The 21,531-nt window shown below is 50.6% G+C and overlaps 1 protein-coding gene across 1 annotated transcript in view; it reads left to right on the top strand.

Annotated features, from left to right (window-relative positions):
- Nucleotides 1-20,920, top strand: part of LOC147124797 (axonemal central pair apparatus protein HYDIN-like) — a 38,411-nt gene extending 17,491 nt beyond the window's left edge. The window contains exons 3-4 of the mRNA XM_085993350.1: nucleotides 14,287-14,511; nucleotides 18,651-20,920. Of these exons, the coding sequence (XP_085849476.1) occupies nucleotides 14,287-14,511; nucleotides 18,651-19,139 (714 nt within the window). The 3' untranslated portion in view covers nucleotides 19,140-20,920. The remainder of the gene's footprint in view (nucleotides 1-14,286; nucleotides 14,512-18,650) is intronic.
- The last annotated feature ends 611 nt before the right edge of the window (nucleotides 20,921-21,531 follow it).

Raw genomic sequence — 21,531 nt, 5'->3', positions numbered from 1 at the left:
CACACATCAAGGTTCCTCTGCACACTGACAGCTGTTCTCTTCTCGGCGAGAATGCTGGCAGCAGTGGTTCGCCATGTGCTGGCCATCCCTTCACCGTTAAATCATAGACCCGTGATAGTGTCGGGTCATTCCGTGTTTCCTTTTCTATGTTTGCATTCGTCACAGGGAGACATTCGACTATGGTCGAGTGGAATAACTCCATTGGATCCACTGCAAGGTCTTCTTCTTCCACCGTCGGCAACGGTAGGCATGACAATCCATCAGCATTTCCATGCTGTTTAGTTCCTTTGTACTCGATGTCATATTGGTGTGCCCCTAGGAAAAGGGACCACCTCTGCAGCTGTTGTGCTGTCATTATCAGTACGCCCTTCTGAGGGTTGAAAATGGAGACAAGAGGTTGATGATCGGTTAGTAGAGTAAATTTTTGACCGTGCAGGTAGTGATTGAATTTCTTCACCCCCCACACTAGGCTGAGGGCCTCTCTGTTAATCTGGGCGTAGTTACACTCGGCAGAAGTTAACGAGCGTGACGCAAAAACTATCGGCCTCTCTAAACCATCAAGGAATTTATGTGACAGTACCGCCCCAATGCCGTAGGGAGACGCATCACACGCCAGTCTGATCGGCAGTGCTGGGTTGTAGTGAGCCAAAACTTCCCTTGAAGTGATTAAGTCCTTACTCTTCTGAAAGGCCCGCTTACAATCATCGCTCCATTTCCATGCTACCCCCGTTCGTAGCAGGGCGTTCAGTGGGTGCAGAATTGTCGACAAATTCGGCAAAAACTTCTGGTAGTAATTCACCAACCCGAGGAATGACCTCAGTTGCGACACATTTTCAGGCACTGGGGCCTTAACAACCGCTTCAATTTTGTCAGGGGACTTATGTAACCTCTCTTCATCAATCACGTGGCCACAAGACGATATCTGTTTCTTTAAAAATTCGCACTTGGGGCGGTTGGCTCGCAGCCCATGTTCCCGTAGTCTAGTGAGCACCTGTTCTAGGTTGTTAAGGTGTTCACTGTCATCTTCACCTGTCACCAGGATGTCGTCCAAGTAACACTGAGTCCCCGGAATCCCTTACAGGACTTGTTCCATCGCTCTTTGCCATATCGCCGGAGCCGATGCTACTCCGAATACCAATCGATGATACTGGTAAAGACCTTTGTGAGTGTTTATCGTGAGATACTTCCTAGAGGAATCTTCAACCTCCATCTGCAAATATGCTTGTGCTAGGTCAATTTTTGTGAAACGCTTCCCTCCAGACAGTGAGGCGAAGATGTCTTCTATCCTTGGAAGAGGATATTGTACTGTGTGAAGGACTGGGTTCACCGTTACCTTGAAATCCCCACAGATGCGAATCTTCCTTGGCACCCCGGACTTATTGCTTAACGTTTTCTTCATGACAGGAACGATGGGTGTCGCCCACTCGCTCCAGTCGACCTTAGACAACACGCCTACCTTCTCCAGATTCTCCAGCTCTGCCTCGACGGCTGGGCGAATTGCATATGGTACCGGTCTTGCTTTGAAAAACTTGGGAACTGCATTCTCTTCTATTTTTATCGAGGCGGTTACGCCTTTAAGCGTGCCCAGTTCTTGTTGAAATACCTCTTTGGCGTTAGCTAAGATTGTTGACAATCGTCCAGGAGTGACATCTTCATCTGTTTTACCGTCCACCGTCATTGCATGAATGGAGTGCCTGTTAAGTCTGTGAATTATTTAGTTAATTAAGACACAGACTAATGAGTAACAATAAAAACAGGCCTTTACTGGTTGGAGGTAGGGACTATACGTAGGTCTTTACTTCATGCCCACAGGCGGGAACTGAGGGGAGATCAGTACCCACAGTACTATTTATACCCCTATGGCCAGGAGTGGTACTGCGTATCCCTACACCCTACAAGTAGTGCAGTCCTGTCCATAGGTTTAAAGTAGCACACATATTACATACACAACATTCCTCCCTTCTTAGCTTTACAGTCATCTCCCCATTTAACATAACGTAATAACATATATACATATATAACTTCAGGTTTACATAACAGAATAACATAGATACATAGATAACTTCATGTCAAAACAGATCACAGATTCAGTCTCTGCGGAAAACAGTTCACAGATTCAATCTCTGCGGAAAATAGTTCACAGATTCAGTCTCTGTGGTGTAGTCGGTTCACGTTGCTGGAGTGACTCATTCAATAGTCCTTCCATGGATTTAACAGCTTGAACTTCCGAACTGATTTGGCTCCGTTCGGAGGGACCACGTGTGTGATCTGGTAGGGGTGATAATGGTTCAGATGGTTATCATCTTCTGCTTCGTCTTTTCCTTTTCTGCTTCTTAGAGACTCTCTGGGCTCCCCTGTCAGCTGCCAGCTGTAGCGCCACCATCTCCCTATGTTCCTTTGACTTTAAGTGATTCATCCTGATTTCTGCACTTTGTGAGTTTTCATCACAAGCTGGGCAGACCAGGTCACTATAATATTCAGTGTCACTCAATAGGTCATGGTAATATTTGGTGTCGTCCTGATCTAGGCCAGCGAGAGGGTCTTCTATTTCCTCCATACCCAGCTGGGCATTAGCCAGCTTTTGTTCCAAGTCCAGACATCTTTCCTGAAGAGACTTCTTCATGCGTACCTCTTCATCCAGCTTTTTCTGGGCTTTCAGCAAATCGTTTACTAATGACCTCATTTGAGATTTTACTACTTCAACTTCTTTTGGAGATTGATTGATCGGACTATTCAATCCCTCTACCGGAGCAGCTGTTTCAGCGGTCTGTTGTTCTACGTTGACGTGAGTCAGCGTACTTTTGGCATCCAAGGGCTGCTCTGTTGCAGTCATCTCAGTCTGTGTTGCCACCTCAGCTCTTCCAATAACCTTTGAGAGCTCCGAACCCCTTTCGTTTGAATATTGAAGTTCGTGTTCAAGTTTTTCCCATTTCAGAGTCCTGTCCTTCAGCATATGCAGGAGTTGGCTGACCGTGAACTCCTCTGACATCAGACGTTTTGTGTGCTCCTGCTCCATTTGCTCCATCAGCTGCTTCTGTTGTCTTTCCAGATGTTCCCACTCTATATCAAAGAACTCTTTCGTCGCATTCATCTCTTGCTCAAAACGGCGAATCATTTGTTCTAATTGCTGTTGCAGTTTGAAATGGAGTTGAGTTCGAGCCCGGTGTCCCTCAGAAATGTGCATGTCAGTAGACTGGACAGACTCAGAATTCTCTATCTCAGTGGAATTCTGTGCTGAAACTTTGTCTTTTGCACACGGGTTGGTCTTACCATCATCAGTTCCAGAGTCTGGGTTGATTATGTTCACCGAGTTCTCACTCGTTATTGTTTGTAGGAAATGCCAGTCGATATTCATTTTCCTAATCCACTCCCGTCCTAGTAGTGGAGGACCTCCTTCAGATAGCACATATAAGTCCCTTATTTGACTTCCTTCGCCCTTGTTGGCCACTGCAACCTTTATTGTCCCGATGGGGTACACTCTCTGCCCCGTGTAGGTTGTCAATATAATCTCCGTATCCTGTAGGGGAATATGTTGGAATAACCTTCTGTAATCTTTCTTATTCATGACCGACAATGCCGATCCAGTGTCCAATTCCATTTTTACTTGGACTCCTTCTATCTGAAGAGTAACCCAAATTGTCTGGAGGTCTGCACCCTTACCAACGTTGAGTAACCTTAAGCTAGCCAGTTCACTACTGCTAGCGTCTGAATCGGACTCCTGTTCGGCCACCTTGTGTACCTTTGCGTATTTCCCTTGCGGTGACTTCTTGTTGCTGGTCTTCTTCCCTGACCTGCATACTCTAGCTATATGTCCAAGCCTACCACATGTTCTACATTCTTGGTTTTTAAACCAACACTGGTTCTGATCATGCGTTGTCTTTCCACAACGATAACATTTGCCAGAACTCACACCCAATTTGTGTGCACTGAGCTCCGGTGACCGTAGCTGCATTACTGCCGTGCCTCTCGCTGCGACTTTGTGTGCTGCTGCCATAGTGACCGCCTTCTCAAGCGTCAGCTCATTCTCCTCGAGCAGTCGCTTTTGTGTATCCTGTTTAAATAAACCACACACAAATTTGTCTCGTAGTGCATCTGTCAGTCCCGTTCCAAACTGGCAATATTTCGCTAATTTACGCAATTCCAGCAAATATTCAGCATTGCTTTCATGCTGTAGCTGCCTTCTGTCGTAAAATTTAAATCATTCCGCTAGCATCAGCGGCGTGGGGTTTAGATGATCTTTCAGGACAGTAACAATCTCATCGAACGTCTTATCCGCCGGTTCATCTGGTGATAACAGGTGTTTCAATTGCCCGTACGTCTTCGCACCCATTAAATTTAATAATGTTAGTGCTTTATCAGCCTCACGAATTTTATTGGCCTTACAATAATTTTTAACTCGTTCAACATATATGGCCCAATCTTCGATGTCACTATCAAAGTTGCTAATATTCCCGTGTTTAGGCATTGTAGTACTTTATCAGATTTGCAATTTCTCAGATTTTTTTTTTTACTGCTATCCAAGATGGCGGCTTCCCGCTCTTGCCGTCGTCCTCCGCCCACAAAATGGCGGTTTTCCCGCGCTTGGCGGTCTTCACCCGTCCCCCGACGCCGTCTCCCTTCAGCCCCGAGTGCGGCCCTTATCTCCGCCGCGATCGATGGCCCGCGCTTTTCACCACGGCTCTCGCGCCTTCGGTGTCTGCCGACGCTGCGCCTTTCAGCCCGAGTGCGGCCCTTATCAGGGATTGCGATCGATGGCCCTTATCTCCGATCGCGATCGCCCTTGTTCCTCCGACTTCCCCAGCCCTGTCTTTGCAGCCGACGCTGCTCGGCTTACCCACCACCGAGGTTGAAAAAGAAGCTGCAGGATGTCTTCTGTCCTCCAGTTTTCAGTCGCTGATGGAGGCTTCAGGGTCCTAATGCCTGTCGCTTCCAGTGGGGTGGGGTGGTTTGAAACCTCTCTTCAACCGCCGTGGAATAACTGCCGCAGGGTAAGAACCTGACTCGTCGCCAGTGTTAAGTCTGTGAATTATTTAGTTAATTAAGACACAGACTAATGAGTAACAATAAAAACAGGCCTTTACTGGTTGGAGGTAGGGACTATACGTAGGTCTTTTCTTCATGCCCACAGGCGGGAACTGAGGGGAGATCAGTACACACAGTACTATTTATACCCCTATGGCCAGGAGTGGTACTGCGTATCCCTACGCCCTACAAGTAGTGCAGTCCTGTCCATAGGTTTAAAGTAGCATACATATTACATACACAACAGTGCCAATCTAAGTTTATCTTCCTGATCCATTCCCATCCCAATAACGGTGGTCCACCATTTGGCAGTATGTAGAGATACAATTTCCGTATTTTCTTACCGTTGTATTTGAAAGGCACCCTTATTTTTCCTCTGGGGTATACTTTTTGCCCCGTATACGTCGTCAAGACGATGGATGTCTCTCTCAAGGGTATGTGTGAAAATAGCCGCTCGTAGTCTCGTCGATTCATGACGGTTAGCGCTGATCCTGTATCCAATTCCATTTTAACTTGGGACCCTGCTATCGTGAGGATGACCCAAATGGTTCGGTGATCCTCTTTTGCGATTACATTGTGAAGTTTGAGACAGCTTAGTCTCCTGTTCCCGGATTCACTATCGCTCATCTGGTCTTCGGAACTACTGTCCGTCATCTTTTGTACTTTCTTGTACGGTTCCTTAGTAGCCTTTTTGTTGTCGCTGGTCTTCTTCCCAGACCTGCAAACTCGTGCAATGTGTCCCATCTTCCCGCATTGCCTGCATATTTTGTCTTTGGACCAGCAGCCCTTCTGCCGCAGCGATAACATTTTGCAAATCCCCGTGTCATTTCGTGGGTGCCGTATTCCTGTGGATTTTTTTGAATTTCTGCAGCTCAGGGCCCTGGCTGCTGCTTCATACGATACTGCCACGCTGAAAGCCTTATCTAGCGTCAGCTCCTTCTCTGAGAGTAACTTCTTCTGTGTTCCTTCACTCAGGAGTCCACAGACAAATTTGTCCCGTAGGGTATCTGCCAGTCCTGCTCTGAACTGGCAGTGCTTTGATAGCTTGCGTAGTTCCGTAAGGTACTCAGCATTGCTCTCATCTTTATGCTGAGTTCTCCTGTGGAAATTAAATCTTTCTGCTATCAACAGCGGTGCAGGGTTTAGGTGTTCCTGTAGGACAGCAACAATTTCGTTAAAACTCTTCGCCTTTGGTTTGGCTGGAGTAATCAGGTCCCACAATAGGCCGTACGTTCTAGCGCCCATTAAGTTTAGCAATATCGATGCCTTTTTCTCCTCCGCTATTTCGTTTGCCTCGAAATATACCTTGACTCTTTCCACATACGTGGTCCAGTCCTCTATTGTATTATCAAAAGCAGTGATACAGCCAGCCTTCGGCACCTTGCAAATCTAAAATGGCGCCTCCCGCGCTTTGCCTTCTTCCCCGATTTAACAAAATGGCGCCTCCCACGCTTTGCCTTCTTCCCCGCTGATTAAGATGGCGCCTCCCGCGCTTTGCCTTCTTCCCCGCTGTTGTTAGTCCTGCTTTCCGCGGTTCCCGTTGCAACCTGCAGCTCCTCGCGGTTTCTTGCGCGTTTAATATTTCTTTTTTTTATTATTTTCCCGTCGTGGAACAACCCTGTGGGACTCTTGCCTCCCTCTTCTCGGGTCTATACGCAGCCCGGCTTCGTAGCACCGGCCGCGCCCTGTGTGCTCCACCCTCTCTCTCTCTTCTTCCCGACAACGCTGCTCGGCCCCGTTGCAAACCACCCGCTCGAGTTCGCGACCGCCGCAGCCCAGGAAGGATCAGTGCACTACCTGCCACCAGCCCGATTAGCTGAAGCACTGTCGACAGGAACCAGGCCCCGCTTCCGACAGCTTCTCCAGCAATCTTCAACTCCGCAACACAGGGCGGATGCCACGGTTGACGCCCGTTTCTACTGCCTCTTACTTTCTTTTCTTTCTGGCCTCGACCTCTGCTCACTTCACTGTAGGAATGGATCCCAGGAGGTGGTGCAGACTGTAGGTAGGTTCGTATCTGCTCGTCGCCAGTATTACGTCCGTGAATGATTGAGACACGGACAGCAGGAGTTGAACAAAACAAGTCTTTCCTGGTGGAAGTCAATAGTGAAACTGAAAACAACAGAGGCTCACTAGCGCCTTTTATACAGGGGTGGTCACTGCCGGTACTGCAGTCTGAGACCAGTTATTTTCTTAAAGGTACATACACAACACATACCCTACCACCCAGCTTTGTGTCGTCTGCAAATTTGGAGATATTACATCCAATTCCCTCGTCCAGATCATTAATATATATTGTGAACAGCTGGGGTCCTAGGACCGATCCTTGTGGTACCCCACTAGTCACTGCCTGCCACTCGGAAAACGACCCGTTTATTCCAACTCTTTGCTTTCTGTCCACCAACCAGTTCTCCATCCAAGTCAATACCTTGCACCCAATCCCATATGCCTTAATTTTGCACGCTAACCTCTTATGCGGGACCTTATGAAATATGATGGAGGCTGTTTTTCTCCTGATTTTAATCTAATTTAACCTGAGGACTCGGAGCTGTTTAGGATTTAGCAAAGGAGGACAAAGGGATTAATTAAGAGGGGGAAAATAGAGCATGAGAGTGTGGCGGAGCCACTAATGGACTCAGACCGTTTGTATATAATTCCCTTTAACAACATGTTAGCTACAGCCTGAGTCTGTATCTTTATGTATACTATTTACTTGTATAGAGCATGATCACTTTAACAGCGTGGGTAAACACGATGATGTCACGCCGTACATCACGTGATCCCCCACTGGCGGGAAGAACGTGATGACGTCATGACGTCAACCACGGGACCAGCCAGCAGTCCTCGTGGAGCCTCCGCACTGAATAGACCTACACTCGATGTTCTCCTGCAGTTACTTGTTTAAACCTGTTAGTTTCCATTAAACTTCATTTTGTTTAAGCGCCTGAGTGGACCTCAGTCTTTGGATAGGAACTAGACATTCCTACATTGGTGACCCCGACTTTTGCGAACGGTTTTCGCAGAAGACAATCAACATGGAAACGAACGCCGTTACCTTGAAGCTGCCGCAGTTCTGGGAGCAACAACCAGCCACGTGGTTCATCCAGGCTGAAGCCCAGTTCGCCATCAGGGACATCGTTGCAGATCAGACCCGTTATTATTACGTGGTCTCTGCCCTCGACAGCGCCACAGCTTCGCAGATCGTCAGCTTACTCGGTAGTCCGCCTACTAATCACAAGTATGACACCTTAAAGGCGCGGTTGCTGCAGGTCTTCGGGCTCATGAAGTCGGAGCGCGCTCACCGGCTGCTCGCTATGCCTGGCCTCGGGGACCCCAAGCCATCCGAGCTCATGAGCCAGATGCTCATGCTCCTCGGGTCCGAGCCGGAATGCTTCCTCTTCAGGGAGCTATTCCTCAGCCTACTCCCGAAGCAAGTTCAGGCTGCCCTAGCCAGGCCCGAAGTCACAGACTGCGTGGAGCTTGCTGCCGAAGCGGACAAGATCTTCGCAGTGACACAACAGCACTGTGTGGCCACGAGGCGCCCCTCCCCCACAGACGCTGCTCCAGCTCCTCAATCAGCGGGGTTGTGCTTTTACCACGACCGTTTTGGCGCGAAAGCAAGATGCTGCCGCCCTCCCTGCAGTTTTTCGCACAAAAAAAAAACATCTACAGACACCCTGGCGAAAGAGGACTGGGTCTAACGAGCGCCTCGCGGCCGCGATGGCCATCGGAGACTCAGGGAAGCTCCTCTTCATCACTGACTCCCTTTCTGGTCGACGTTTCCTTTGCAACACCGGGGCGCAGTGTAACATCCTACCTACGTCAAATCTCGATATACTAGCTGGGGGCCACGGCCCCGCCCTCGCGGCGGTTAATGGCGCGGCCGTTCGGACCTTCGGAAGGCAGCGGGTCCAGGTGTGTTTCGGCGGCCAGCGTTTCCACTGGGAATTCATCACGGCCAAAGTCACGCAGGCCATCCTTGGGGCGGATTTTTTGTGCGCCAACGGCCTCCTGTTCGATGTCAGGCACCGCCGGTTGATCAATGCGGCCACGTTCCACTCCATCCCATGCCACCACGGTGACGCCATGCCGCGCACTGTCTTCTGTGCGGTCCCACCTCCAGAGGACTTCACTCAGCTCCTCGGAGAGTTCCCGGATCTGACCAGGCCCACTTTCTCCTCCTCGGCTACTAAACATGGTGTGGAACATCACATCACCACCACCGGCCCCTCGGTTTACGCACGGGCCCGACGACTTGAACCCAGCAAGCTCGCGGCTGCGAAAGTGGAGTTCGACACGATGGAGCGGTTGGGGATTATTCGCCGGTCGAATAGTCCCTGGTCTTCGCCTCTCCACATTGTTCCGAAACCCGGCGGCAGATGGTGGCCATGCGGCGACTACCGACGCCTGAATGACGCCACTACTCCTGATCGGTACCCGATCCCGCATATCCAAGATTTCTCGGCCCATTTGGCGGGAAATACCTTTTTTTCGAAAGTCGACCTCGTCCGCGGTTACCACCAGGTCCCCGTGCACCCGCAAGACGTCCCAAAAACCGCAGTCATCACTCCATTCGGCCTGTTCAAATTTCTACGGATGCCGTTTGGCTTAAAGAATGCTGCACAGGCTATCCAGCGCTTAATGGACTCCATGCTTCGGGACCTAAAATTCCTCTTCGTCTACCTCGACGACATCCTCATCGCCAGCCCTAGCAAAGAGGAGCACTTCTGCCATTTGCGTACCCTCTTCACACGCCTCAGTCAACACGGTTTGATTATCAACCCGGCCAAGTGCCAGTTCGGCCTGCAGCGGATTGATTTCTTGGGCCCCCGCATTACGTCAGACGGCGCAATTCCCTTGCAGACGAAGGTCGAGGCGGTTACATCTTTCCCGCGCCCGCAGACCGTCAAGGCACTGCAGGAGTTCCTCGGGATGATCGGTTCGTCCCTAAGGCGGCTCTGCTTATGCAGCCCTTGTACAAGGCCCTCAAGGCCAAGTCCGGTAAGGATCCGATCAGCTGGACGGCCGAGATGGACCGGGCGTTCGTCGACACCAAAGGCGCCTTGGCCAACGCAACCATGCTGGTGCACCCGCTTCCAGGTGCCACCATCGCCCTTACCACCGACGCGTCGGACTACGCAATCAGCGCAGTGCAGGAATAGTGGGTGAATGGGACGTGGCAACCGCTTGCGTTTTTCAGCCGTCAACTATGGCGAAACGAAAGAAAGTACAGCACTTTCGACCGGGAGTTGCTGGCCCTTTTTCTAGCCATCCGCCATTTCCGGTTCTTACTAGAGGGATGTCCGTTCACAGCTTACGTGGACCACAAGCCACTAACGTACGCTATGGCCAAGACTGCCGAACCGTGGTCAGCTCAGCAGCAACGTCACCTGACGTTCATTTCAGAATTCACCACGGACATTCAGCATGTGTCCGGCAAAGACAACCTGGTGGCGGATTGTCTCTCCCGCAGTCCAACTCGGAATCGACTATGCCCTCATGGCTGCAGATCAAGCCTCGGACCCGGAGATCCAAGCATACAGGACCAGCCCCTCTAGCTTCCAAGTGGCCGACGTCGAATTCCATGCCGCAGGCACCACGCTACTTTGCGACGTCTCCATGGGAGTTCCCCGCACTATAGTTCCAGTCGCCTGGCGCCGAAAAGTGTTCGACGCCATACACGGTTTGTCACACCCTGGCATGAGGGCCTCGCAAAGGCTGATGTCGTCAAAATTCGTCTGGAGGGGTATGCACCTGGATGTCCATGACTGGGCCAACACGCGCGTGGTCTGCCAAAAGGCCAAGGTGCAGCGTCATGTAAAAGCTCCATTGGCCACCTTCGCTGTTCCGTAGTGTCGATTCGACCACGTGAATGTGGACCTTGTGGGGCCGCTTCCACCTTCTCTAGGTTTTACACACATCCTCACAATGGTAGACCGCACCACTAGATGGCCAGAGGCAGTTCCTTTGGTTTCCACCACTTCGGCAGATGTGGCCAGAGCTTTCATCTCCTCTTGGGTTGCTCGTTTCGGCGTACCGGCAGACATCTCTTCTGATTGTGGACCGCAGTTTTCCTCTGAGCTCTGGAACGCTGGGGCTCGGCACCAAACTGCATCGCACCACCGCCTATTTTCCACAGGCGAACGGCCTGTGCGAGCGATTCCACAGGTCGCTCAAAGCCGCTCTGCGGGCCAGTCTTCAAGGCATGGGATGGGTGGACAGACTTCCCTGGGTTCTTTTGGGTCTTCGTACGGCGCCCAAAGAAGATTTACAATCCTCCTCGGCGGAACTCGTATGTGGCCAACCACTACGAGTACTAGGGGACTTCCTCCCGTCTCCAACAGAGCCATGGTCCGCATCCCAGCAACGACGCTCACCAGGACCCGCTCAAGCCTCCTTACACTGGTCCCTTCCGCGTCATAGAGCCGGGAGACAAATCCTTTTCGGTCGATATCGGAGGTAAACCGGACCAGATATCGGTTGACTGGCTGAAGCCGGCGCACTTAGAGCTGGACAGCGCAGTCGAAATCGCTCAACCGCCAAAACGGGGCCAACCGCCCACAGTCGCTGTGCCAACTCCACCACAACCGCCCGACAGCTCGACCACCGGCCATCAGTTTCCACTTCAGGGTTACAGAAGTCGCTCGGACAGGCTTGTCAGGCCTCCTCGCCATCTCACTTTTGCTGTTAAAGACAATTCTGGGGGGGCGCATGTGGCAGTGCCACTAAAGGACTCAGACCGTTTGTATATAATTCCCTTTAACAACATGTTAGTTACAGCCTGAGTCTGTATCTTTATGTATACTGTTTACTTGTATAGAGCATGATTACTTTAACAGCGCGGGTAAACGCGATGATGTCACGCCGTACATCACGTGATCCCCCACTGGCGGGAAGAATGTGATGACGTCATGACGTCAACCACGGGACCAGCCAGCAGTCCTCGTGGAGTCTCCGAACTGAATAGACCTACACTCGATGTTCTCCTGCAGTTACTTGTTTAAACCTGTTAGTTTCCATTAAACTTCATTTTCTTTAAGCGCCTGAGTGGACCTCAGTCTTTGGATAGGAACTAGACATTCCTACAAGAGTAAGCTTGCAGGGAACATAAAAACTGACTGTAAAAGCTTTTATAGATATGTGAAGAGAAAAAGATTGGTGAAGTCAAGCGTAGGTGCCTTGCAGTCAGAATCAGGGGAATTTATAATGGGGAGTAAAGAAATGGCTGACCAATTAAATACATACTTTGGTTCTGTCTTTACAAAGGAGGACACAAATAACCACCCAGAGATGTCGGGGAACATAGGGTCTAATTAGAGGGAGGAACTGAAAGAAATCAGTATTTGTAGGGAAATGGTGTTGGGGAAATTGACGGGATTGAAGGCGGATAAATCCCCAGGGCCTGATAATCTACATCCTTGGGTACTTAAGGAAGTGGCCCTAGAAATAGTAGATGTATTGCTGGTCATCTTCCAAAATTCTATAGACTCTGGAACAGTTCCCATGGATTGGAGGGTAGCTAACGTTACCCCACTATTCAAAAAAGGTGGTAGAGAGAAAACGGGGAATTATAGACCGGTAAGCCTGACATCGGTAGTGGGGAAAATGCTAGAGTCCATTATAAAAGATATAATAGCAGAGCACTTGGAAAACAGTGACAGGATCGGACAAAGTCAACATGGATTTACAAAAGGTAAATCGTGCTTGACTAATCTACTGGAATTTTTTGAGGATGTAACTGGTAGAATAGATAAGGGAGAACCAGTGGATGTGGTGTATTTGGACATTCAGAAGGCTTTCGATAAGGTCCCGCATAAGAGATTAGCGTGTAAAGTTAAGGCACATGGGATTGGGGGCAAGGTACTGACTTGGATAAAGAACTGGTTGGCAGACAGGAAGCAAAGAGTTGGAATAAACGGCTCTTTTTTCGAGTGGCAGGCAGTGACTAGTTGGGTACCGCAGGGATCGGTCCTAGGACCCCAGCCATTCACAATATATATAAATGATCTAGACGAGGGAACTAGATGTAATATCTCCAAGTTTGCAGATGACACAAAGCTGGGTGGGCGTGTGTGCTTTGAGGAGGATGCCGCGAAACTCCAGGATGATTTGGACAGGTTGGGTGATTGGGCAGAAGCGTGGCAGATGCAGTATAATGTGGATAAATGTGAGGTTATCCACTTTGGTGGCAAAAACAGGAAGGCAGATTATTATCTGAACGGCAATAGATTGGGAGAGGGGGAAGTGCAACGAGACCTGGGTGTCCTTGTGCACCAGTCGCTGAAGATAAGCATGTAGGTGCAGCAGGCGGTTCAGAAGGCAAATGGTATGTTGGCCTTCATAGTGAGAGGGTTTGAGTACAAGAACAAGGATGTCTTGCTGCAGTTGTACAGGGCCTTGGTGAGACCACACCTTGAGTATTGTGTGTAGTTTTGGCCGCATTATCTGAGGAAGGATGTTCTTGCCATGGAGGGAGTGCAGCGAAGATTCACCAGACTGATACCTGGGATGGCAGGAATGACGTATGAGATTGGGTCGATTGTGCTTATACTCGCTGGAGTTTAGAAGAATGGGAGGGGATCTCATTGAAACTTATAAAATTCTAACAGGACTGGACAGACTGGATGTAGGAAGGATGTTCCCGATGGCCGGGGAGTCCAGAACCAGGGGTCACAGTCTAAGGATAAGGAGCAAGCCATTTAGGACAGAGATGAGGAGGAATTTCTTCACCCAGAGAGTGGTGAACCTGTGGAATTCTCTACCACAGAAGGCAGTGGAGGCCAATTCATTAAATATATTCAAGAAGGAGTTGGATATATTTCTTAAGGCTAAAGGGATCAAGGGATATGGAGAGGAGGCAGGGACAGGGTACTGAAATTGGATGTTTAGCCATGATCTCATTGAATGGTGGAGCAGGCTCGAGGGGCCGAATGGCCTACTCCTGCTCCTATCTTTTATGTTTCTATGTTTGCATGAGCCCTCTCATATATGGGAGGCTTGCTCTGACCACGAGGAATTGGAGTTGGGTGTAGGTGAGGACATGGTGGAAAGGGATAATGATGCAGTGGATCATGTCTCCAAGCAAGTTTCTACACCAAATCATTCCAGAGCTGCTAAAAAAAAATTAATGGGGTGGGGGAGAGAGTGCACAAAGATTCTAGCTGGTTCTGAATCTGATCCAACCTCTCAAACAATCGATGTGCTGTTGGTCGGTTTTCCTGGTCGCTTCTTGTCAAATCTCACTGTTTTTCTTTCCCTCCGTAGGGTGTACTGATTTTTGAATATCAGCCTCTGAAAGTGGGCGAAACCAGCGGCCGCCTCATGTTGAACCACAATGAGCTGGGTGTCTTCCAGTATGACCTCATCCTGAAAGCCAAGCCAGCGGGGCTCGAGAAGCCACTCTACTTCCGGACCACCTTTGGTGGCAGCCAGGTCCTCAGTGCCAAGTTCATCAACCACTCCCGCCAGAAACTTGAGTACCTTTGCAAGGTAGATTCTACGTGAGGCTGGGTGCTTGCTGAAAAGTTAGAGATTAAGGGCTGGGCCGGTAGCTGTACTACTGTTTCAGCAGTGGCTGAGTGGTAGCACTCTGGCCTCTGAGTCAGAAGGTTGTGGGTCCACTCCAGAGACTTGAGCACATAATCCAGGCTGACACTTCAGTGCTGTACTGAGGGAGTGCTGCACTGTTGGAGATGCCGTCTTTCAGATAAGACATTAAACCGAAGCCCTGTCTCCCCTCACAGGTAGACATAAAAGGTCCCATGGCACTATTTCTAAGAAGAACAGAGGAGTTCTCCTCAATATTTATCCCTCAACCAACATCACTAAAACAGAATATCTGGTCATTTATCTAATTTCTGTTTGTGGGATCTTGCTGTGCACAACTTGGCTGCTGCATTTCCCACAATATTTCAGCGACTACACTTCAAAAAGTATTTCATTGGCTGTAAAGCGCTTTGTGACGTCCAGTGGTCGTGAAACGCGCTATATAAATGCAAGTCTTTCTTTCATTCAATTAGATCATGGCTGGTCTGTGTCTTAGCCCCATTTACACGTCTCAGATTTTTGTTAGGCAAGGGTATTAAGGGATATGGAACTATCAGTTTCAGTTTTGAAACTTTCAATTGATCTAACCTCAATAGCTTTTTCAGGGAATGAGTTCCAGATTTCCAATCCCTTCTGTCTCCGGAGGTGCATCCAGTTGTTACTTGAATCCATTCATAGTGCATGAGTGCCCTTCCCTGCTAACCTGTCCCACAACTCCATTACCCCTTGGGTGAAAACGTGTTGCCTGAGTTTCCGCTTTACTCCTAACTTTAACTTGTGCTTCCTCCTGATATATTCTGGATAACTACACCTGCTGGTTCACTGAGCGCTTTCTGGAACCATTGGGCACATCAGAATATTAGGGACGATTATCCAAATGCACGCTCCCAGGGCAGTGCCTGACCCACCAGATGCTCAGGTTAGGAAATCGTGAGGAGCTCACCCATGATTCCCCGCTAGATGCCTCAGCAGGCGAGACTCCACCTGGGACCAGTACATCTGGAAAACAAATCCTTTAGATTCCAGCATTACACCTAGTGGCACAGCTCCTTATATCAGTATAGACGGACCCTCACTCTCCACCCCGCTCTCCCCTGCCCACCCTCGCTCTCCCCTGCCCATGCTCGCTCTCCCCTGCCCACCCCCGCTCTTCCCTGCCCACCCCCCCACTCTCCCCGCCCATCTCACTCTCCCCTGCCCACCTCACTCTCCCCTGCCCACCCCAACTCTCCCCTGCCCACCCCAACTCTCCCCTGCCCACCTCACTCTTCCCTGCCCACCTCACTCTCCCCTGCCCACCTCACTCTCCCCTGCCCACCTCACTCTCCCCTGCCTACCCTCGCTCTCCCCTGCCCATCTCACTCTCCCCTGCCTACCCTCGCTCTCCCCTGCCCATCTCACTCTCCCCTGCCCACCTCACTCTCCCCTGCCCACCCTCGCTCTCCCCTGCCCATCTCACTCTCCCCTGCCCACCTCACTCTCACCTGCCTACCCTCGCTCTCCCCTGCCCATCTCACTCTCCCCTGCCCACCCCAACTCTCCCCTGCCCATCTCACTCTCCCCTGCCCATCTCACTCTCCCCTGCCCATCTCACTCTCCCCTGCCCACCTCATTCTCCCCTGCCCACCTCACTCTCCCCTGCCCACCTCACTCTCCCCTGCCCACCTCACTCTCCCCTGCCCACCTCACTCTCCCCTGCCTACCCTCACTCTCCCCTGCCTACCCTCGCTCTCCCCTGCCCATCTCACTCTCCCCTGCCCACCCCAACTCTCCCCTGCCCATCTCACTCTCCCCTGCCCATTTCACTCTCCCCTGTCCACCCCAACCCTCCCCGGCCCAGTTCACTCTCCCCTGCCCATCTCACTCTCCCCTGCCCACCCCAACTCTCCCTTGCCCATCTCACTCTCCCCTGCCCATCTCACTCTCCCCTGCCTACCCAACTCTCCCCTGCCTACCCAAGTCTCCCCTGCCCATTCCACTCTCCCCTGTCCACCCCAACCCTCCCCGGCCCAGTTCACTCTCCCCTGCCCACCTCACTCTCCCCTGCCCACCCCAACTCTCCCCTGCCGACCCAACTCTCCCCTGCCCATCTCACTCTCCCCTGCCGACCCAACTCTCCCCTGCCGACCCAACTCTCCCCTGCCCATCTCACTCTCCCCTGCCCACCTCACTCTCCCCTGCCTACCCAACTCTCCCCTGCCCACCCCCGCTCTCCCCTGCCCACCCAACTCTCCCCTGCCCATCTCACTCTCCCCTGCCCACCCAACTCTCCCCTGCCCATCTCACTCTCCCCTGCCCATCTCACTCTCCCCTGCCTACCCAACTCTCCCCTGCCTACCCAAGTCTCCCCTGCCCATCTCACTCTCCCCTGTCCACCCCAACTCTCCCCGGCCCAGTTCACTCTCCCCTGCCCACCTCACTCTCCCCTGCCCACCCCACTCTCCCCAGCCCACCCCAACTCTCCCCTGCCCATCTCACTCTCCCTTGCCCACCTCACTCTCCCCTGCCTACCTCACTGCCCTGCCCACCCCAACTCTCCCCTGCCTATCCCCACTCTCCCCTGCCTATCCACACTCTCCCCTGCCTATCCACACTCTCCCCTGCCTATCCCCACTCTCCCCTGCCTACCCCCACTCTCCCCTGCCTACCCCCACTCTCCCCTGCCTACCCCCACTCTCCCCTGCCTACCCCCACTCTCCCCTGCCCATCTCACTCTCCCCTGCCCACCTCACTCTCCCCTGCCCACCTCACTCTCCCCTGCCCACCTCACTCTCCCCTGCCCACCTCACTCTCCCCTGCCCACCTCACTCTCCCCTGCCCACCTCACTCTCCCCTGCCTACCCTCACTCTCCCCTGCCCACCCTCGCTCTCACCTGCCCATCTCACTCTCCCCTGCCCACCCCAACTCTCCCCTGCCCATCTCACTCTCCCTTGCCCACCTCACTCTCCCCTGCCTACCTCACTGCCCTGCCCACCCCAACTCTCCCCTGCCTATCCCCACTCTCCCCTGCCTATCCACACTCTCCCCTGCCTATCCACACTCTCCCCTGCCTATCCCCACTCTCCCCTGCCTACCCCCACTCTCCCCTGGCTACCCCCACTCTCCCCTGCCTACCCCCACTCTCCCCTGCCTACCCCCACTCTCCCCTGCCCACCTCACTCTCCCCTGCCCACCTCACTCGCCCCTGCCCACCCCCACTCTCCCCTGCCCACCTCACTCTCCCCTGCCCACCCCCACTCTCCCCTGCCCACCTCACTCTCCCCTGCCTACCCCAACTCTCCCTTGCCCACCCCAGGCTGATCTTGGAGTAGCAGTTTGCAATATCTACTGGATCATTAAAAGCCCTTGGTGACCAACGGCCATTGCTTGCTACAGGTACCATCCTTGCACCTGATTTCACTGTCCTAATTGAAGTTACCTTTGGTTTTGTTCATCCCTCGATCAGTTTAGTTTGGCTAAACTTCCCTTGCAATTTGTGGGGCTCTCCCCATAAGGGAGAAAACCTCCCTGTTGGGGGTTTGATATTACATATGAGTCTTGCTCAATAAATCGCTCAAACTAGGGACTGGATTCTGTAGAATGTCAGCACACTGGTCATCCGCCTAAGCAGCCTGAGTTTGGATCCACTCCAGATTAATGGGATGACAACCTCTAACCAGCTGTTAGGGTTTTATGTGAATTGAGTTTATGTGAATTGAGTTTGGGCAGAAAAAAAACACAAAGATTTTCACAAATTGGCACTGGAGCATGAATCTCACTCGGAGACCACAAAGGAGACTGGTGCAGGGGGAATGTTCTTGGAGAAGTTGGGCAGAGTAGAGGAGCTGTGCTCTGCATGTAGACCATGTCATTTCTGCAAGGAGGTGATGCTGAAATGGGTGCAGAAGTAGAGTAGTTTTCCATTCTTCAGCACCTTTGTTGATTTCAAAATTGACCAAAAAAGTTTCTTTCTAATTTTTTATTAAAGTTTGCAATTGCAATTTCTGATGACATCTGAGCTTCTTTGATCAGATTTCTTGTAAATTAGCCAAGGTCTCCGCTATCTTGGTGTATGAAGCTGATTCAGGTGTTCCTTCCTTAGGTTGACAGTTCCGAATTCCAAGTGGACAAGAGCATCACCGTGCCACCAGCCTCACCGGGTGGTTCAGAGGTCAGTGTGGAGGTGGTCTACGAGCCTCTCCGGCTGGGTGAGTCCAGAACGACTCTCAATGTCTTCTCTTCCATTGGAGGCGAGTACAACATCCCCCTCTTTGGAATGTGCCTACCTGCCAAGCCTCAGGGTCCCTTCCAGATTCGAGCCGGAACCACCACTTCCATTCCATTTAAAAACATCTTCCCGCAGGTGACTACTTTCTCATTCCAAGTGGACAATCCATTGTTTGTTTGCAAGCCAACTGAGACCCTCCGTCCTAAGAAAACCCACGTTGTGGTCGTCAGTTTTGACACAACTGCAACTACCACCAAATCCCCTGTCACTGGCAAGTTGGTTGCCTCATGCCCACGGTCTGCAGGAACCGGAACGGTGATATCTTGGATCTATTACCTAAAGGGCATCACTCCAGATAAGTGAGAGGGGAGAAATAAGTCCAGAGAACTCCTGCTTAAAGCACATTCTTTTCCAAAGTCTCCAAAATTTTCGTCAACTCCGTCAATGTTGCTATCATTTAATTTGTTCCTGTGGCGTCTGCTTATTGCCCTGTTTGTATTGTTCACCAAGCAGTAACACATCGAGCTGTTGAGATGTCATCAATGTCCAGTGCAGCTTGAAATTATCAGGGTCATCTCAGCCCGGGCAATTCTACTGCCAGGGGTCATCTCAACTGGACAGTGCTACTGCTTGGGGGTCATTTTAAGCCTGCTGAGTGCTGCTACCTCTAGTTACACTCTAGTTTGTTATTCATCCCACTTACAGACCACCAAGGGATGTCATATCCTTTAACAATCCCGGTCAGTTGGTAAGCAGCCTCCACTCTATTATCAAGTCTTCATTATAAGCAACTATTTTATTCTTCATCAATAGGTAAAAGAGTGAAATGCAGGGATTTTATATTCTTATATTTCATATTCAACTTCTAACAGGACATTTTGTTAATTGTTTCCTCTTTGTTTCTCAATGTGCCTTACCTCCACACCAGCTCTTCCACAGGGGCTGAGAGCAATTAACAGCCACCTCTGTGATTCTGCTTCCACTTCCAGCCCAGACTCCCTCTGGTTCTGTCTCCATTCCTTATTTGTGGCTTTGAACATCCAGATACGCAGATTTCTCTGATGTATTGTATGTGAAGCATTTTGGGATGTGATAAGGTGCAACAAAAATGCAAGTCTATCTTTCTTTTACAGATTGGACCTGCAGCCCCTAATCCCACTCTCACTGTATAAATTAAGTGCCAACACTGTGAGGGCCTTATACACAAGCTGGCCTTCAGGTTACACTCCCTCCTTTTCAGGTTAATTTCTCCCCTTCCTGTTTTCTAGTCCCACCCTGGATATCGTATATGACAGAATGGGTGGGTGGGCAGGCCCCTGCTTCCCCTCATTTCCTTTCACAGTCTCCACTGTCCTATCAAGTCTTCGAAAAGTGTGTGAGAGTGTCCCAGCAATGACTGTCGGTCTCTCTCTCCCTTAAGGATGTAGGCGATCTAGTTGAGTGGTGATGTGAATGGGATCGGGAGCTCACTGTGCATAATATTCCAGCCACAGAGCTTTGCCTCTGGCATGAAGCCAATCTCTGATGTTTCCTCACTAAACCCTGGTTTGATGGGATATAAAAGTGACACAGAGAAAATGTGTTGAATCAAGGAACTGGAATAGAAGCTCACCATTGGGTTGTTACAAGGTCCTCAGCATACATCCCACAGTGAAGTACACGTGCTACACGGATGGACTGCTGTGTGCTATTTTAACTCCCCTTCCAGCAAGACAACATAGCGCCTGGAGAGGGGGCACTTGATGACCTCTCGGGGCTGTTACTGAAATCTTTTCCTCAGTACAATGAACATTAAGTGTAGAAATGAGATTATTAGGTAGGTTTAGTTGCCAAATCCTAACTTCTGCTGCAGGTGTGTAACAGGCGATACTTTCTGGTTGCCTACTGTTTCACATTGCTTGGTGCCATGTCCCACTGCAGTGGTCCACCCACTCAGCTGTGTACCTTTAATCAGGCAGCATCCCCTCCTGTGATGGTTTGTGAGGAAGGCACAGTGTTTGGTTCGGGTCTTTCCACCCATTACAATCTTTGCGTCCTGTCATCTAAAACACATGTCATTCTCAATCTGTTTGCTTTTGTTTACAGTGTGCCATTCTGTTGTATTGAAATGATTTTTACCTTTGAATAAACGTTCTATTACTGTAGACACGGCATGTTGTCCTTTCTCGGGGGAGTGGGAACGGCCTGCTCTAATCTGAAGAGTGCACCATTGTCGACTTTACCCATGATGAGCTCCTCACTGGGAATGTCTGCACCGACTGAGTCTGAGTGGGAATGTCAGTATATCAAGGTGCAGATACATGCTACCTGCATCCAGTGGGACCAGTCCCAGAATGAGAGATCGTGGGCATGAAGCTGTGATTCTTTATCCATTGGTCTCATTTTGGAGTCGTCCTTTTCATCCTTTCTGTTAGATCCGTGTGTTAATGGAGACACGGAATGCAGGAGTTGATTTAACAAGTGTTTACTGAACAAAGTCTGGAGGTGAACTAAACTACACAAGACGCTACACAGGCTTATATACCCGAGTGGTCACTACTGGTACTACAGTATACAGGGGCTTCAAAAACATAGTTCCTCTTAAAGGTACATACACTACACTTTCCTTTGTGAATTTTGTGCTTATAAAGACAAGGGAGGTGAGTGCTGGTGGAATGGAAACCCTTTTCATTTCAGGTGCCCTGTGTAAGCATGAAGCACTCCCAGATCAGTTGGATACAGAGTATAGCTCCCTCTACACTTCTTATCCAATACT

This window comes from Somniosus microcephalus, chromosome 1 (assembly GCF_052327205.1).
Source record: "Somniosus microcephalus isolate GS21.2 chromosome 1, FLI_Smic_1.0, whole genome shotgun sequence".
Lineage (NCBI taxonomy): Eukaryota > Metazoa > Chordata > Chondrichthyes > Squaliformes > Somniosidae > Somniosus > Somniosus microcephalus.
The sequence above is the reverse complement of the archived record's forward strand: the minus strand, read 5'-3'. Positions and strand labels throughout refer to the sequence as shown.